The 18,228-nt window shown below is 40.5% G+C and overlaps 1 protein-coding gene across 2 annotated transcripts; it reads left to right on the plus strand.

Moving 5' to 3' along the window:
* Positions 1-422: 422 nt before the first annotated feature.
* On the plus strand, positions 423-16,900 carry gga1 (golgi-associated, gamma adaptin ear containing, ARF binding protein 1). Of its 2 annotated transcripts, none has more exons than XM_061748978.1 (17): positions 423-555; positions 4,958-5,042; positions 5,273-5,348; positions 6,999-7,097; positions 7,200-7,323; positions 7,664-7,764; positions 7,877-7,957; positions 8,085-8,222; positions 8,304-8,385; positions 13,673-13,786; positions 13,862-14,014; positions 14,115-14,179; positions 14,273-14,460; positions 14,979-15,202; positions 15,275-15,444; positions 15,522-15,632; positions 15,842-16,900. In XM_061748978.1, the coding sequence occupies exons 1-17, from the start codon at positions 513-515 to the stop codon at positions 15,950-15,952; spliced, it is 1,965 nt and encodes a 654-aa protein (XP_061604962.1). In that variant the 5' UTR covers positions 423-512; the 3' UTR covers positions 15,953-16,900. The 2 variants fall into 2 exon arrangements, with proteins under 2 accessions (XP_061604962.1, XP_061604963.1); XM_061748979.1 differs by having other exon boundaries at positions 15,522-15,627.
* Positions 16,901-18,228: the final 1,328 nt, after the last annotated feature.

The raw sequence follows: 18,228 nt of genomic DNA on the forward strand, positions 1-18,228 counted from the left end.
AAACAATTCCACAAGATTAGAGAATTCTTTTTGCGGGGAAATTTTGCAAATAAAATTTAATTGGTGGATCAGTCAAACAGTAAAGTAAAAGCTTGATACACTCGCAGCCACAACATTCGATTAAAACAAAAAGTGGTAAAGATATCAAATGCAATGTTCCGATTTTGATAGCAGTTCACTGTAGCTTTTAATTAGAAATGTGTCAAACTTCCGGTACAGTGACGTAGTTTTCACAGAGCATAGAATTACGACCAGTGGTACGGTCAAGAACCAAACTAAACTAAATTTCAGTTCATATATACATATATTATAAGGTATTTAGGCTTTTAACAGTATATTTATGAGAATTCTTTAGTCAAAATCTCAATAATTAAATATGTCACGACTCAAATCGAGTCTATCTGATACTTCTACACTTCATCCGCCTCGACTTGCCTTTACGTACTTTACGTGCCGTTACGTAGCTCGTCACAGGGCTGACGCACGAACGTAACGACATAAATCTCGCTGTGATGGCTGCTCCTCCCGATACGGAGAGTTTGGAGTCTCGCATTAGTGAGTATTTGTGCTTAAATAAACGTGTTTTACTCGCAAATGGTCCCGGAACATACATTATATAATATCTGCATGCTATGTGTGAGCTGTCAGTGTCGCTTAAGCGGCCAGCGAATGCTGCAGGCGGTTCCGTGACACACAGGATGCTAACCTAGCTCCCTGGCTACCTGTACCTGGTAGCTGTCAATACAGCATAGACTGGCGTTTTTTTTGTTGTTTTTTTTTAGCTTCATGGCTTGATTTATTAGCACTATGCTACGTGACAGGACGTTGGGGACTATCGGTTACATTAACGCGGCTTACTTTGAGTGTATTAAAGCTGTTGACCCGTAAGAAAGTTCTGGATTTGCCCAAAACACCGTCGAGTACACATCACCAGAGCTAACGCCACTGTACGAAAGGTGGCTGCTTGTTCATACATAAATCAATTTTTCTAAATTATTTTATTTTATTTTTTTTGTTATTTGGCCAAGCCTATATATTTTACATTAGAAAACAATCTCACGGCACAACACGAAAGAAAAACGTCACAAAAAGTGGATACACAGGTTATGTACCTTCTGCCATCTAGTGGAAGAGCATTTAATTATTTCTGCCTGCTACTATCAATCAATCCAAACCTATATTTAACCAGAAAATAAAAGCCACTGAGTTCGCGTTTTCACGGTTGATCCGACACAATTCACGTCGTAACACGACAAAGCATACATATAAGAACTAGGCTTTACACGATCAAGATTTTTGGGGCCGATCGGCGAGTTTAAAAAACCAATAACCGATCACTGATCCGATCACACGATAGAGTCTATTTAAATGACCTGTTTATTTACTGTATATACTTGTGTACCTAATTGCTCAAGAAATTATATTTACAATAAATAATGTATCTTTGTTCCTCTATTTATGCCAGTCAGGCATAGTGCCAAACAGAACAAATGAATCGTCTTCTATTAGATGGCAGGAAGTAAATACAGTAATTAATGTATCCACCTTTTGTGACATTTTTGTTCGTGTGCTGTGGGATTTTTCAATTCTAAAATATGTTCCTTGGCTCCATTAGGTTTGAAATCACTGCTCTAGTCAGATCGTGTATTCTAATCAGTCAGGTCAAACCAACATTACAACATGACAGAAATAATGGGTGCTAACTTACTGTAATTAAATTTCTTTATTTTTAATTAAATTACTTCACCCAAACCAAAACTTTAGAGCATGATTCGGCCAACCGTTCGTGCTAGCAGTAGTTGCTAGGCTACATAACGTTTTGATGCCTGCTTGCGAGCCGTATCGTATTTAACGTACAGGAACATACCCCAAGCAAGCCTTAAACGAACGTCCTCTCCTGTCCTGGGCACCGGTGACCACCAACACACGTTTTTCCCCATTTTGTTTTTATAATACAGTCGGCGCGCTCCACTCTTGTTGTCGTCGCCACGGTAACGAGTGTATCCGGTCGAATTTGAGTTGACAAGTTAAAGCCCACTGATCGTAAAAAACGGGATGGGGTGGTATCGGAATACAAGATTTTATTGCAGTAGTCTGGCATAGTGCAAGCGTGAAAGAGCAAATTTGTCTTGTAGTCTGATCTGGGCATTACGTGATGTCTGTCTCAGACGTGTTGTCTGTTCCACAAGACCGACATGTTTTTTTTTTTTTTTTTTTTTTTTAATAAATAACTGTATTGGCAGTCAGGTATTTACAGGACTACGCAACAAGGCTAAAAATAAACTAGCTTTTGGATTAAAATATACTGTGGACGATGGCGACGCGCAGTAAATCAATGACGTCGTCGGATCGGCGAATTATGACATTAAAGCCGATCAGCATAAAATGCTAATTATCAGCCGATACCGGTAAGGCCGATAAAATCGGCGTAAAGTCTAATAAGAACACAGTTCACAAAAAGTACATTAAAAAACAGAACAATTACAAACAGAAGACTACCATCAACCCAGAATGAAGTGCAATAAATACTGACTGAATGTATATAATGCAAGAAGAAAACAACAGCAGTCTAGCATATTCACAACACCATGAGGAACATTTTCAAAGTCAATGTGCAAAGAAAAACTCGAAATGCCACAGTAAGAGGAACTGGTATCAAGAAATTCAACCATTTTTAATTTCAAACTATACAAAGAGACAAATGAGGCCAGTTTGAGTTGATGCTGAATGGCATTCCAGGACACAATGCCAAAGTACAAAATTCTCTTACTGGCCTCAGTTGGCACAGATGGCACTAAGCTGCAGTATGTAAAAAAAGTTATTTTCACCAGAACCACTACTAGAGGAAATGACAAAATACTGATTAAACTTATCAGCTCCTCTAACATCTTGCTGTATTTTTCAGTGTTTGATCTTTTATATTTTTTGTTGACTGTTGACCAGCGACATTCTCACGCTCCACGCTTGCTGGCAACAAAAATCATGGATCAGATGTGACAAACAGGAAATTACACATTTTACTTGTGCAGCAATGATAGGGAATGACTCACTGTCTGCATTGCATTGCCTGGGTTATTTCTGTTTGATGTCTTGATCACAAACGCCGACAGGCTTTGTTGTGTCAAGAAAACAGTAACTGCCGTGAACAAACTAACAACTTCCTGAGGACCCTTTAGCTGCCCAACATAGTGCCTGAAGTCAAATACACAAAATTCAGCACCGTCGGAACAATGCTGGCACAAAACGCAGTAATAGGGAATTTACAACAATGAACTCCTCCGAAGAAGCATCTTTTTATTCCCAGTCTGGTGTCCTTCAAAACAGAATAAAAATGTTGTCTAATCACACAGTGGCTTAGGGTGGGGAGGTGGGGGCTTTGGCATAGCCTCTGTCATAGCGAAGCTCTGTTGTAGTAATGCAGAATTCCAGCCGAGGGTTCCACAAATGTTACGTACTACAGCTTTAAAATGCACCCAGGCGCTCGATCTGAGATTTGTGGAATTTTAAATTATATGCCTTCTGCTATCGAGTGGAAGAACATTTAATCTCCCTGCCACGATACGTCTCGTGGCATTGATCATAGAACAAAGGTACATTTTTGTAGTGAGTAAATACCTTACCAATTAAGTGCAATTGGATAATTTCTCGCAGCATACCTGGTGATCTGTAATGCACCAGCGGTTGGGAATCTGTCTTAAATGATCCAGTTTTGACACTTTATTTACTGGCTATAATGAAAACATTCACATTTTTAATCTTGTTGAAAATCTAGCACAGTGTGTTAAGTACAGGTTTAACTTTTAAGCACAACACATTTGCATTGTTTAAAAATTTTATTATTATTATTTTTAATTTATTTAGGTACAATTTTAATTGAAATTTTACGTGGAATGTTTTAATTGAATCATTATTTAGGAACAGTCTTTAATTTCCTGCATTAAAGCAGTGTTAATGTTCAAACAACATAATGTTACAGTGGCTTACAACAATATTAATTTCACTTTTTAGGGGAAAAACTGTTTTGGATTTTGATAAAAACTACTACACTCTTGTATTTTAATGTTGGTCACTATGATAGTACTTTGAAAGCTATGTATTTTCTGAGGTGGTACTTGATGAAAAAGGTCTGAGAACCACTGTTTTAGTGTTTTTTGAATGTAGTCTGTGTCTACTGTAGTTGTACAAGGGGCCTTCTGTTTACAACGGGGTTGCATTCCTTCCCGAATTTGCACCAAGGTCTATCAATGACCTATGCTTACGCAGTAGTTGAGTCATAAATAGAGGTAATATTTGTATGGAAAACACTTCTAGGCCATAAATATAAAAAAATGTAATGAAAAACCGTTATTACGGCGCTCTTTGAGCATGGCCTCTTGTGCTGCCTGAGATCATATTCTTACGTCTGCACAAACTCGTTCATTGCGAGCCATTTCTAACCTAGAAATGTTGTAACTCAAGGAAATATTTGTAGGAAAAACACTAATAGGCCCTGAATATAAAATAATTAAGTAATATAGTAGTAAAATAATAAATATAGCTGTCTTTTACTGCATGAAAACCAGGTATTCCTAAGCCATGCCTTAGCCTTTCACTAACCTATGCCAGTGCAGTAGTTAAGTAATAATTACAGTAAATATTTGTATGAAAAATAACTTCAACACCATAAAATAAAATAAAACGTCAAATTAAAAAACGTGCTTGTGCTGCTCGGTGACGTATTCTTTGTGCCGTTCGGCTGACTATTGTATTGCTCACCATTTGTAAGTTCGACACCTTGTATGTCGGCCTGATGGCTAGACAAAGGATTCCTGATTTTATCTCCAGACGACGTGGTGCATAGCATTGCGACTATTGTACTGCATTGACATCTTTTGTAACTTCATAGCAGTCTACTTATTATGTAGTAAATTAACCATTTCATTCACAACCTCTGTTTTCTGATTGTTTGATATTACAGACAGAGCAACCAACCCACTGAATAGGGAAACCGACTGGAGCAGCATCAATGCGTTCTGTGAACAGCTCAACAATGATTTGGAGGGGTAAGAGGAGGGGACAAGACATGTTGTTGCATCAGAACAACTTAATTAGCCACTACAAAGGAGACTCAAATGAGCTAACTTTTAACAATCAATTCAGTCGCCGTCTGAAAAGAGCCTTCAAAAACCTATGATTACAATGGTTAAAGTCAAATGGTACTTCTGTCAGCCCACACAGCTGGCTAATGTGATGCAATTGTTGTTCAAGTCTTGGATTTTGTGTTGTGTTGCAGACCTCAACTGGCCACCAGGCTGCTGGCTCACAAGATCCAATCTCCGCAGGAGTGGGAAGCCATGCAGGCTCTTGTGGTAAAATCCGATCTCAAACAGATTGTCGAAATTAGCTTACGCGATATCAATGCTCCTGGTTTACAGCAGGCTCTTTTACAAAGACATTCCGCAACATAGCTTAGCCGTAACAGAACATCCTGCGTTATGCTTTTGTGTCTTAAGTACATGCCAGACAGTAACAATATCTTTTCAGGACAACAGGAAGGGAAAAGACAGTATTGGGTGTTAGGCCTCACACCTGTTCCCTGGCATCCCGGTGTTTCCGATACGCTGGATCCGGTTTATCTAGCTCCCCGTTCGTGATGTGGCACCTTGACATGCTTGTTTTACCGGCTAAGTCTGCTTATCATCTTTCTAGGCTGGATTTACACTGCAGGTTCAAATGCCCAAATCTGATTTTATGTAATGCACGTGTAGTAGAGGTGCAACAATGAATCGATTAATCCACAAAATCAACAATTTTGATAATCGTTTAATCATTTAGGGACCTAGTTTAAATCTAAATTGTCCAAATTTAAGCCTCTCAACAGTAAATATTCTCAGATTTTTGTAGTCCTTCGTGAAAGCACACGGATTATCTTTGTGTTTAATCAAAATAAGAAATTTACGAAAAGCAGCTTTTACTTTAGAAAACAATGATCAACATTTTATTTTTTAAATTTCTTTTCTCAGAAATGTGACGGACCAAACCAGTAACTGAATCATAATACATTTGTGCATTTTCTAATGTCCTGTTTAGGAATAAAGGGATGTACATTAATTAATTGGTTTTATCTGATTCCCCAATTAATCCAAAAATAATCTACATATTAATCGATTATTTAAATAATCATTAGATGCAGCCCTAATGTGCAGTGAACCCTCACATATTCTCATTTCTGTATTCACAAATTCACATATTGGCATATTTTTGGAAAACCTTTCCTCATTTACTGAAAAACTCACTCATTCACTGTTTTTGTGCACAGGCCAAGGCAATACAAGTATTACTTTGGCGCCATCTTGGTGTCAAAGAACTATGTTGAAGTTAGTTTAGGTGTTTCATTGAGACAAACATAATGCTTTGCCACCATCTCATGGCATCTTGGTGTCAAGGAACTGTTGAGGTGTGTTGAGGCGTTTCATTTAAACAAAAATAGTGCTTTGCCATCTTGTGACATCCATAGGAAATTATAAACCTCTTTTTTTCTTGGAAGAGCGCCAATTATGAGCAGATTTTCGTTATTCGCGGCCAATCCCCGTAAATGTCAGTGAATTATATATCCAATTTTTAAATTCAAAACCAGGACCTTCACCTTACAATACACTCATCATTACCAGTATGCTGCGAGTGGCCACCCTTTATTTGATAACCCAGCCAGTTAATGTCAGACTCTGGCATTTATACTTGCATATATGTCAGCACAGCTCCCAACTCTGTTACTGGAAAAAAGTTCCATAAATCCTTACTTGAGCATATGGTGTAAAAGGGGCTAGCGGTAAATGCACTCACCAGCCATAACAAAGTACAACTGCATGTTCTAATAAAATCCAATGTTAAGATACATTTTAGTTTTTTGCTCATAAGTGTGCGCCAGTGTCTTTGCACATGTGGAGGGCGAGTGTACATAGTGTATATGTTTTTATCCTTTGGACATTAATTAATTAATGCGCATGCTTCTCCACCAGGTTCTGGAGTCGTGTATGAAAAACTGTGGGAAACGCTTTCACAATGAAGTGGGCAAGTTCCGCTTTCTTAATGAGCTTATCAAAGTAGTTTCACCAAAGGTAAGATATCCTCTTGTCGTGAGGGTCTCGCTTGTGCACATTTCTGCATAATTTTTCCCCATACAGTACATGTGATGTATATGTGTTGTTGTCCTCACACAGTACCTGGGTTCACGCTCACCAGAGCCAGTGAAGAAGAAGGTCTTGGAGTTAATCTATGGCTGGACGTTAGGGTTGCCCGATGAGGCCAAAATTGTAGACGCCTATCAGATGCTAAAGAAACAAGGTAGGAGGTGAATGGAAAGCCATTAGTCATTTTATTTGGTATCCATCTTAAGATTCATATACTAGTACACTCTTTATCTTCACGAGTAACACAATTGCAGCACACTCGTACAATGACGAGGGCACACTAGTAGAATGACTTTCTCACTAGTAATGTTTTTCTTTTTCCCCACTATTGCCTTCCATGACTGTTTGACACTTCTGCACACTAGTAGACATCCTTGTTGGACCAATAGTTCAATGTTTACAGTTGAAGGCAAACTATAAAAATTCAACAGCCCTATAATTACGGCTGGAAAATTAAATTACTGTTATGAAGATTTTTTTCTTTTGTTTTGCAGGTATTATCAAACAAGACCCAGAACTTCCACCTGATAAACTACCCAATCTTCCTCCACCTCGACCTAAAAATGCCATTTTTGAAGATGAAGAAAAGTCCAAAGTAAGAACCCTGAAACTGGACATAAAATAGCTTTTCCACGTGACAATAACGTCTGTCAGACCCTGCCATGACTCCTCTCACCTCGTTTTAAAGCTCCTCTTGGCTTTGACAGATGTTGTCTCGCCTGCTGAACAGCTCGCATCCTGAAGACTTGAAGGCCGCCAACAAACTCATCAAGGAAATGGTCCAAGAGGTAACCCTCCCTCCCCCAAAACAAAAACCGCAGAATGATCCCTTGTTTTTTAATGAAAAATAAATTGTGCACACAAAGATAGTCACACTGTGCATTGCACTGTGAAGTCACTTTTAAATTGTTGTAGGATCAGAAGCGAGCAGAGAAGGTGTCCAAGCGTGAGGGTGCGATCCAGGAGGTAAAGGAGAGCATCTGTCTGCTGACTCAGCTCCTGCAGGACTACGACGCTAACACCACAACTCAGAGCAACTCAGAGCTCATACAGGTGAGTGCAAAGAGCGTCGCCTTTAATCTCTTAATGTCAGCTGAAATGTAATTTTGATCATAAGCATACATGTTTTAACAGGACCTTTACCAGCGCTGCGAAAAAATGAGACCCACACTGTTCAGATTGGCAAGCGATACGGAGGATAATGACGAGGCTTTAGGTGAGCTTTGATGTTCCTGTACAGTAAAACCCCCGTTTATCCGAGGATACGTTCCAGACCCACTCACAAAAGGTGCAAATCTGCAATATATAGAGAGACCATATATTTTTTTAAAAACGATTTTTCATAGTTTTACCCCCCCCCCCCCCCCCACACACACACACACACACTTTAAAGCCAAGCAAATGTATTTATATAGCGCATTTCATACACAAGGTAACTCAGTGTGCTTTACATGATTAAAATCATTTTAAAACTAAGAAAAAAAACAGCCCATAAACATTTAAAACAAAGCGAAAATAAAAATACAATTAAAACAGCGTACAGTGCAAGAAATATAATTTAAAAGTGGAAATGCTCTAAAAAGCATGGGAAAAAAGAAGAGTTTTTAATCTGGACTTAAAAACATGCGCACTTGGGGCTGACGTCACTTCTGTTGGCAACTTATTCCATTTGTGTGCAGCATAATAGCTAAATGCTGCTTCACCATGTTTGCTTTGGACTCTGTGCTCCACTATTGGACCTGAGTCTATCGATCTCAGAGCCCAACTGGGTTTATATTATATTACCATTTCAATCATGTATTCAGGACCTAAACCGTTTAGTGATTTATAGACCAGTAGCAGAACTAAAATCTATTCTAAAGCTGACTGGAAGCCAATGTAAACGTTTTAGAGTTGGAGTAATATGCTCTGACCTCTTTGTTCTGGTCAGAACCCGAGCTGCAGCTGTTTAATGCTCTTTTTAGGGAATCCAGTCAGAAGACCATCAGTTCTTACTGATGATTTCAGAAAGGTGTTGCTTTCTAGCCCTGACTAACTCTTGGTTAAAATTACAAAGACTTTGTCTTTAGAGGTCATAGTCAATTTGGAGTGTAGTTTTTCTCCACTTATGTTCTGCTTTCCTAAACTTTGATTTAGAGGTCTTTACCATCGTGCTCCTCCATGGTGTTCTAGGTTGCCGCAAGATTGTCTTAGTTTTAATAGGAGCAACAGCATTCATGGCATTTGAGATTTTTACAGGGGAAATTATCCAAATGTTCGTCAACTGTCTCAGCATTCACAGTTTGTGGCACAGCAATGGTCTCCATCAACTTAGTGGTGGTACTCTCATTTATGTATCATTTCTTAATAGACAGAGGTTTTGAACTTTTGGAAGAATCTGTAATTCGAAGAATACACAAAAATGGTCAGAAATAGCCATATCCTTAACGTCAATTGATAGAATTTCAACATCCTTAGAGATGACCAGGTCTAAGATGTGACCTTGAGTGTGGGTTGGACTCTTAATATGTTGCGAGAGATCAAATGTGTCTAGTATAGCAGAGAGTTCTTTCTTTAGATTTTTTTTCCCCGTGTTATTGTCAACATGAATGTTAAAGTCTCCCATTATGACAAAATAGTTGTAGTCAGTACAAATAACTGACAGCAGTTCCTCCATACATTTTCTATTGTATCTTGGAGGCCTATAAATTATTAAAACAATAACCTTTGGGTCACCTTTAACTAAAAAAACAAAGATATTCAAAAGAGCTAAAATCACCCAGTATAATTTCTTTACACTGAAATAATGACTTAAAAATAACAGCACTAATAATACCACTGCCTTTTTCTCCTATTTGACACTTGTTCATAAAATAAAAATTTGCTGGTGTTGCCTCATTTAAAATGGAATTACAGCTACTTTCTGTTAACCATGTTTCATTTAGTAACAAAATGTCCAGATCATAGGTTGTAATCATGTCATTAATCAACATTGATTTATTACCCAGTGACCTGATATTGAAAAGAGCTCGTCTCGCAGAGATAACTGGAGACAATGGTTTGATAGAGTCACATTTTATCCTCACTACGTTCGTAGTTCTACCTTTTTTGTGCCATATTTCTTTGACCAACTTTCTGTCCCTTGTAATTACAGGGATCAAAAATGCTTGATCTCCATAGGGATCTCACTTATTCTGGAAAAGACCCTGCAGATATCAGTCAGATTTGCAGATAAGGTTCTTCATGGGCGGAGGAGGGGCCCTTCGCATCTTAGTGGATGGTGGTTTCAGGCGAGAGGGGATGGGAGGAAGATCTTGGATTGGCGTGCGTTGGATTCCAATATTGACAATCGTTTCATCGTGTCCGTCACACCTAGCAGAGAATTTAGGCTAGTAGAAAGTGAAATTTGCGTTGGGCTTTGCTCCAATGGGGCAGGTGAGGGGTGTGGGAGATTCAACGTGCTGGCTCATCTCATGTCATTCGCTCCTCCGATTGTTTGGATGACGCTGATGAATCCGTCTGCGCCTCGTGTCGCCTTATCTCCTGTTCCTCCGATTGTTTGGGAACAACTGCATCTTTTTGTCCTTCAGCCGTGTGACCAAGGCCAATGTTTTCTTTTTGGGCCGCTGAATGATGTACACAGTATAAAAACGTTGGCAGCCAATAACTTAACCCCTTGTCTATTTAGACAGAAACCGTCTGACTTGTAAAGATGTCTGCGCTCCCAAGAAATGCAGAAATTGTCAATAAAACTCACGGATAGTGCTGTACACACTTCTTTGAGCCACTTATTTAATTGACTGAGCCTAGAGAAACGTTCATCTCCAAATCGTACAAGTGGGAGAGGTCCACTAATAAAAACCTCAGCATCCAAACATTGCACTTTTGTTAGGAAATCAATGAAATCTCGCTTCAGTACCTCTGATTTCTGCTTGAGAACATCCAGGTGTATAAAGACATATTTCACGGTTGGGTGCTGATTAGTGATCTCCAGGACTTTGGTGATCTTCTCACTGCAAAAACGTCTCACTGCAAAAACGTTTCACATCCTTGACAGCTCCATCACCAACTATTAACGTTTGGGGTGCCATTTTTTTTCTTGTATGTATGGGATGAGCATTCTTGGCCAGGGTCTTGTAAAAGTGGCGCAAATCTATTTGTAAGTCTGATGTCAATGTTTTTCATTGACTCGCATCCTTTTTTCTTGCCCTTCGCTGTAGCGACCCCGTCCACGGCCGCTCACTCAGGGTTGAAGCAGCCCGCAACGCAGGTCAGCCGGGTTCCTCGGTAATCTGCTGGTGTTGTGTCCTCCCTTTTAGATGTTGTCTCATATCTTTTGGCTTTGCTCCCAGTAAATTCCAGGGAGAACTGCTGCTAGATACATTTAAACTTGGTAAAACACACTTTTAAACACATTTAAACTTATTAAAACATACTTTTTAAAGTATTCATGATTTATTGGTCGCACAGTTCTCCCAAGTAAGAGGCAATGTGTACTTTCTTCAAGCTGTCACTCTCAGTTAACTGTAGAGCTGACAAAGCAAAAGAGAATTAAACATTTTATATTTAAACACCAAAATGTTCAACCAACTATTGTTTTAGTCTAATAAAAGGCTAGATTAATCCTAACATAATGCCGATAATGCGAAACGCTATTGATGGGCTAACGGAAATTAGCGTAGATGTTACAGTAATTATATTCACCTGTTACTTTATACACACACACACACACACGTAGCAGCAGCACATACTAACAGCATACAACAATACTAACAGGCATGTATTCTCTTTGCGGCGTGGGAAGAATCAACATTAAAACAGCTAAACATGCTACTGTATTACACTGAAGGGGTTGTCCTTTCATTCATTCATTCATCTTCGTTCCGCTTATCCTCACTAGGATCGCGGGTGTGCAATTAACAATTAAGCTGTTCTCAGACCACAGTGCAGCCCGGCACAAAAAGGTGCTACACTGAAGGCGGGCAACTGTCGGACTGGTCTGTATACTATTTATAAAAAAAAAAAAAAACACCAATCACTTAAAAAGCTTTGATTGTGATTAGCTGAATTATAGTGCTACTGTATAAGTGCGTGTTTTGATAATTGTCTGCTTATATTAATTTTTTATCTCAACTGTGGGATGCCTAATTGATTTTCATTGTTTCTGTGACAATTTCTATTGCACTTTTTAGCGGGGAACTCTGTCTGCAATGAAATAGTTGCTAATGGGATAAAAGGATTTAAAAGATCTGGTGCCACTTTGACTCTACCCTCAAAACCAAATAGGAATAAGACTCATCAGAACAGGCAACATTTTTCCAGTCTTCTACTGTCTGATTTTGTTATTTTGTTTTCTGTGTAAATTGTAAGAATAAACGTAGTACACAGGAGTCTTCTGCTACCTTTTCAAGGTTCAACATGTCTTTTCAGTTATCACAATTATTAGGCATGAATCAGTTTAGTTCTTTCTGAAAACCTCCAATGATTTTGTGTAAAAAATAAATACGAGGGGCAGTCTAAAAGTAATGAGCCCAATTTAATTTAACCTACTAATAAAATTTTGGGGGGAAATTTTCAGGGTCCATCCATCCATCTTCTGTACCGCTTTATCCTCACAAGGGTCGCGGGCATGCTGGAGCCTATCCCAGCCATCTTCGGGCGAGAGGCGGGGTACACCCTGAACTGGTCGCCAGCCAATTGCAGAAATTTTCAGGGTTTGTAGTTTAAATACTTGTTTAAAGGTTTATTTCAAAGAAAAAAAGTCTTAAGTCTGTCCTCTTTATGTCAGCCATTTTGGAAATGCCTTCATTGTTTTGCCTTCATTGTTTTGCATATTGTTGGACACCCACTTTTTGACTGTCTGCTGTATGTAGCCTATTGCAGCTTTCCTAGACACATTTTGCAACCTTTTGAAAATGTATAGTGGTGGTTCTACTTACAAAGCAAGAAATGCAATCACAGCTCTCTGCTTCTGATGATCATCCAACAATGACCTAATTTCCAAAATGGCTGACAGGAAGATAAGTCTTAAACATAACTTTAAAAAAAACCTTCAAAAAAGTAAAGTACAAACCATAAAATTTTCAGGGAAAGAAAAACAATTATTAGTAGGCTAAATTAAATTGGGCACATTACTGTTTGACTGCAGCTAAATGGATCAGTAATTCCTGGATAAGCATGGATATCAACAATATCAGCAGATTGTGTTGATTGTCATCTGCATGTCTAACTGTCTCAAGTTGCTTTCCTGTGATTAGTTGATCACATGATATGCTGTATTTTGCACAAACGTATAGTTGAACAGAAGCTACAGAGTATGACTTCATAAACAGAAGTTGTCTGTAAAGGTTTTTTCATTGATGTGATGCTAGAAACGAGTACCAGGAACTTGGAGAAATTGGTCTAAAGAAACGCCGCAGGACAGCGCCTATTCTGGACCTAACAACATCAGCCACAAAGCCGTTACTGTCAGTTATCAGCACAGTGATGACAATGAAGAGCATCTTCTCTTTTGCTTTCCACAGCGGAGATCCTGCAGGCCAATGACAGCCTGACCCATGTCATCAATTTGTACAAACAGCAGGTGAAAGGGGAGATAGTGAACAGCAACAATGCATTAAACGCACAAAAACAGACAGGTTGGTGAAGCCTTGCTACGTGATCAGTGAACACATTCATTTCACGTGTTATTCTAAAGTGAAATTTTAACCCAGGAGTGGGGACAGCACTGCTGGATCTGTCTGGGTTGGACACATCACCCCAGTCGCCCCCCTCCTTCCCGGAACTCCCTACTCCCACCGACAGCCTCAATGCAACCTCGCAGGAGACTGGCATATCGCTACTCGATGATGAGCTCATGTCGCTTGGTAACCGTAGCCCTGATAATGCTTAGGGTGTCGATTTTAAACACAAAATACTTCAGGGCGTTGAGATGAAGTACTCATTTTGCGGTATTGTCCCACACAGGTTTAAGTGAAGGAACACACACCTCTAACCCTGCCGGGGACTCCACGGCCTGGGACTCCTTCCAGGTGTGTGCCTGGGGTTCATGGAACAATCCTGTGATTGATGCATTTGTATGATTTTCTTATAAATAGTTGTACCATCTCAATTTCTCCTTCAAGTCGTCTGACAGCATCGATGCAGACATCCAAGCAGCACCCAGTCTCCTCCTGAGTCCGGAACCTCCCTCCCAATCGCACCCCGTTTCTCCCGCCTCTGATCCCAGAGGTTCGGTCCTGGATGAACTCGACTTACTGGGAAAGACGCTGCTGCAGCAGTCGCTCCCTCCCGAAGGCCAACACGTCAAATGGTACAGGTCTTCTGGAGGTTCTTTGCTTTAAAATAGTGGTTCTCAAACTGGGGTCTGTGAGCTGTAGCTTGTGGGTCCGTAGAATAATTTACAATAAATGATTAGTTATCATGTATCATTGAAAAAAGTCTGTAGCTACATATTAGGACTGGCACGCCAATAACTCAAACAAACATACTAAACCAATTACTCCTCCCGACCTTGATTTGGACCAATGAAACACTCAACATGATGTGTACATGGCACAGATTGTTTTAAACTGGTCGCTAGATCGGTCGGGAAAGTCACTAAACACAGTTATTTATTCCAACACAAAAGCAAAAAAATGATAGATTTTTCAGAATTACATTTTAGGCTCAACTCATCCATGCGAAATTGGAAAAATGAGCTACAACTGGTAGAGCAACACACAGATAATAAAATTATACTTGTGGGCATATTCTTTTTCGTCTCTGAAAAAACGACTAATATTACTGAGTACATTACAATTGTCAATAAGTCTTTGTGTCTGCATGTAGGGACAAACAGCAGGTCAAACCAACTCTGAGAGATCTACAGAACAAGTTGGGGTCTAATATTACCCCGAACCCCATCCGGGTCTTCACCTCGGAGCGCCCCGCACTACACCTCCACTCAAGGGCCCCCAGCCTTGGCCCTACATTTGATCCGGCGCACACACAGACTGCGTCTGTTGAGGACTCACTGGCTGATGTTTTTGTACCTCTAGAATCCATTAAACCCAGTAAGTCGACTTAATTTTTTAACATTAATTCAAGCTCCTCTCGCTCTGTCATAACATTGATTCGCCTTCCAGGCAGTCTGTTACCAGTGACTGTCTTTGACGGACACAGTCTGCGGGTTCTCTGCCACTTTGCTCGCGACCCGCCTCCATTACGCCCTGACGTGCGGGTGGTGATCATCTCCATGCTGTCCTCTGCTCCCGTGACCGTCACAAACATAAACTTGCACATCTCTGCTCATAAGGTCAGCAAGAATATTTTTTTGTCTGCCTCGCCGCAGTGATGAGTTGATGACGCATTCTTTCGACATATCGCCTGCAGTCAATGGCGGTAAAGTTGCAGCCACCATCTGGAACAGATCTCCCAGCGTTCAATCCCATCCTTCCCACCGCTGCTATCACACAGATCATGCTGCTGGCAAACACAGGCAAGGTAGGCCTCTTGGTGTGTCATTATTACAAAATTGACCAGGAAAGCTACCAGAAAGGTCGCCATAGGAACAGAACTTCGTCATAAAACGAGGACCCGCTGCAGTGTGACTTCTCTGCCTATTAGGGACCACTTGAGTATAAGCTTTGTGTCTTAAGTGGACTCTTGAGTCTGGACCGTCGTTAACACCTTCTTGTGTTTGTGTGTTCTAGGAGAAGGTTGAGCTGCAGTACAGATTGAGCTTCACCTTGGGTGAGCAGGAGCACAGTGAGAGTGGCACTCTTGAAAACTGGCCTGCTCCAGACACGTGGGGGAACCTATAGCGTCGAAATCCAACCTGACAGACTCTTGTCCACCAAACTCTCTGCAGTAACACTCTATACCTGCTCTGATTTTTGTAAAAAAAAATTTCCTCCCCCTCTCCATTTTTTTCCACCTTTGCCTCCTGCTCATGCTCCGCATGTGTGTGCGCGCGTGTGTGTGTGCTTTGCTTTTGCTGACTGCTTCTAAACACCGCCTGTCTTTTTCTCGTTCTTTCAAAGACTGTGCTACAAATGAAGAACTTACATCCACGACTGCATGTGCGTATGTGCTTCAGGTCGTTGGGCTTGAGGACAATGTTTGACTGTAGATTTGTCCTTCACCTCTGCATGCTCTGCCATCATGACACGCCAACACAGAAAGGACATAATGTTACCTCTTCATAGTTTGTCAAACCAAAACTGCCGAATCATTGTCTCATGTTAATAGAGACTCTTTTTTTTTTGTGTAATGAAAAAAAAAAGTACTGTGACATTGTTGTGTATTTTCTGCCATATGTGCCTCTTTCTCAGTTCTGTTTAGCTTTTAGCTTTTTGTTCTGTAATACATCATTTAGTTCAGAAAGTGCAGTGTATCATTATATTTTAATATACATTCATGGGGTTTTAGTAGGATCTCAGTTCAATTGTGACAAACCATGGCTCGTGATGTTTCACTATTACATGAGCAAAGTTAAATTGATAATGCATGAAATGGTTTGCTATTCAAATTGTGAATTTGGAGCATCTTCATTTGAGCTCTACATTCTCTGCTCCCTTCTAGTGCAACTGATTTGTAAATACCAATGTACATTTGACCTTGCAAAAGCATAAACAGTGCTAAGTTATGAATGAAGGGGTAATAAAAGTTTTGGTGGAGGTGGGGACTAATTTAAAGATAGTAGTACTAAGTTTGTGCTCTTCACTCTCAGTTATGTATGACATGATACCAGCCATTAACTGTTTTTTATTTTATTATTGCAAGTTCTAATTGACGAGTAAGTTAATATTGGGTCATTGGTTGTGTTTGTTGTGTTACGTTTAGTTTATTACAACTTAAGTTACTTTATAACCACTTTACGTTAAATCATCCACTATTCATTTTCCCTACTGCTTATCCTCACTAGGGTCGGGGGCGTGCTGGATAGCTATCTCTCCTTACTGGGCGAGAGGCGGGGTACACCCTGAACTGGTCGCCAGCCTATTGCAGGGCACATAGAAACAGACAGCCATACATACAATCATTCGAACTCACATTCACATCTACGAGCGATTTAGAATCTTCACTTAACCTACCATGCAAGGTTTGGGGATGTGTGAGGAAACCGGAGTACCCGGAGAAAACCCACGCAGGCACTGGGAGGCTGGATTTGAATCCGGGCCTTCAGAACTGTGAGGCAGATGTGCTAACCAGTCAGTCCATCCTGCTGCCCTTTAGTTAAATCATGTACTATATAATTAACAGGCTGGACCTTTTCACCCTCATTTAATGGTGACAATTGGGAAAATTGTATATTTTAATTGTATTCAAATAGTTGGGTCTCTGGAGTGACATCAAATACAAAGTTAAATAAGGTAAATATTCTATCTGCTTAGTTTTCGTGAAGTGCAGCAAGTTCTAGCTCATTTTGTGGGTCTGGCATAAGGGTCTCAGTTCCTCGCAGCATGAGACACGTCACTTCCGTCTCACGCTGGCTCACCCGCTGGCTCAGAGTGCCTCACCCGGTGTCTCACCGCTCCTGCTCATCTCGGCATATCGAGGCATATTCGACTTGCTGCTCGTTCCACGACATCGTATGTGCTTTGAAACGGCTTGTTGTTTTTAATGACGTCCAATATATCAATCCATCCATTTTCTGAGCTGCTTCTCCTCACTAGGTTCGCGGGCGTGCTGGAGCCTATCCCAGCTGTCATCGGGCAGGAGGCGGGGTACACCCTGAACTGGTTTGCCAGCCAATCGCAGGGCACACAAAAACAAACAACCATTCGCACTCACAGTCATGCCTACGGGCAATTTAGAGCCTCCAATTAATGCATGTTTTTGGGATGTGGGAGGAAACCGGAGTGCCCGGAGAAAACCCACGCAGGCACGGGGAGAACATGCAAACTCCGCACAGTCGGGGCCGGGGATTGAACCCGGGTCCTCAGAACTGTGAGGCTGACGCTCTCTCTCTCTCTCTCTATATACACACACACACAATCATCCAAAATACCTGCTGTTGACCCATATGATGATACCTTTTCAGTGGTGCCAAACATATGGCCCGCGGCCCAGAACCGGCCCGTCAGGTGGTCCAATC

The sequence above is a fragment of the Phyllopteryx taeniolatus genome, chromosome 16, assembly GCF_024500385.1.
Source record: "Phyllopteryx taeniolatus isolate TA_2022b chromosome 16, UOR_Ptae_1.2, whole genome shotgun sequence".
Classification (NCBI taxonomy): Eukaryota; Metazoa; Chordata; class Actinopteri; order Syngnathiformes; family Syngnathidae; genus Phyllopteryx; species Phyllopteryx taeniolatus.

Bases quoted from the DNA above. Each gene is read 5' to 3' on its own strand.
- gga1 (XM_061748978.1), top strand. From the start codon at position 513: ATGGCTGCTCCTCCCGATACGGAGAGTTTGGAGTCTCGCATTA. The intron at 5,043-5,272 runs GTAAGAGGAGGG...GTTGTGTTGCAG, and splicing joins CTCAACAATGATTTGGAGGG to ACCTCAACTGGCCACCAGGC. The intron at 8,223-8,303 runs GTGAGTGCAAAG...ATGTTTTAACAG, and splicing joins GCAACTCAGAGCTCATACAG to GACCTTTACCAGCGCTGCGA.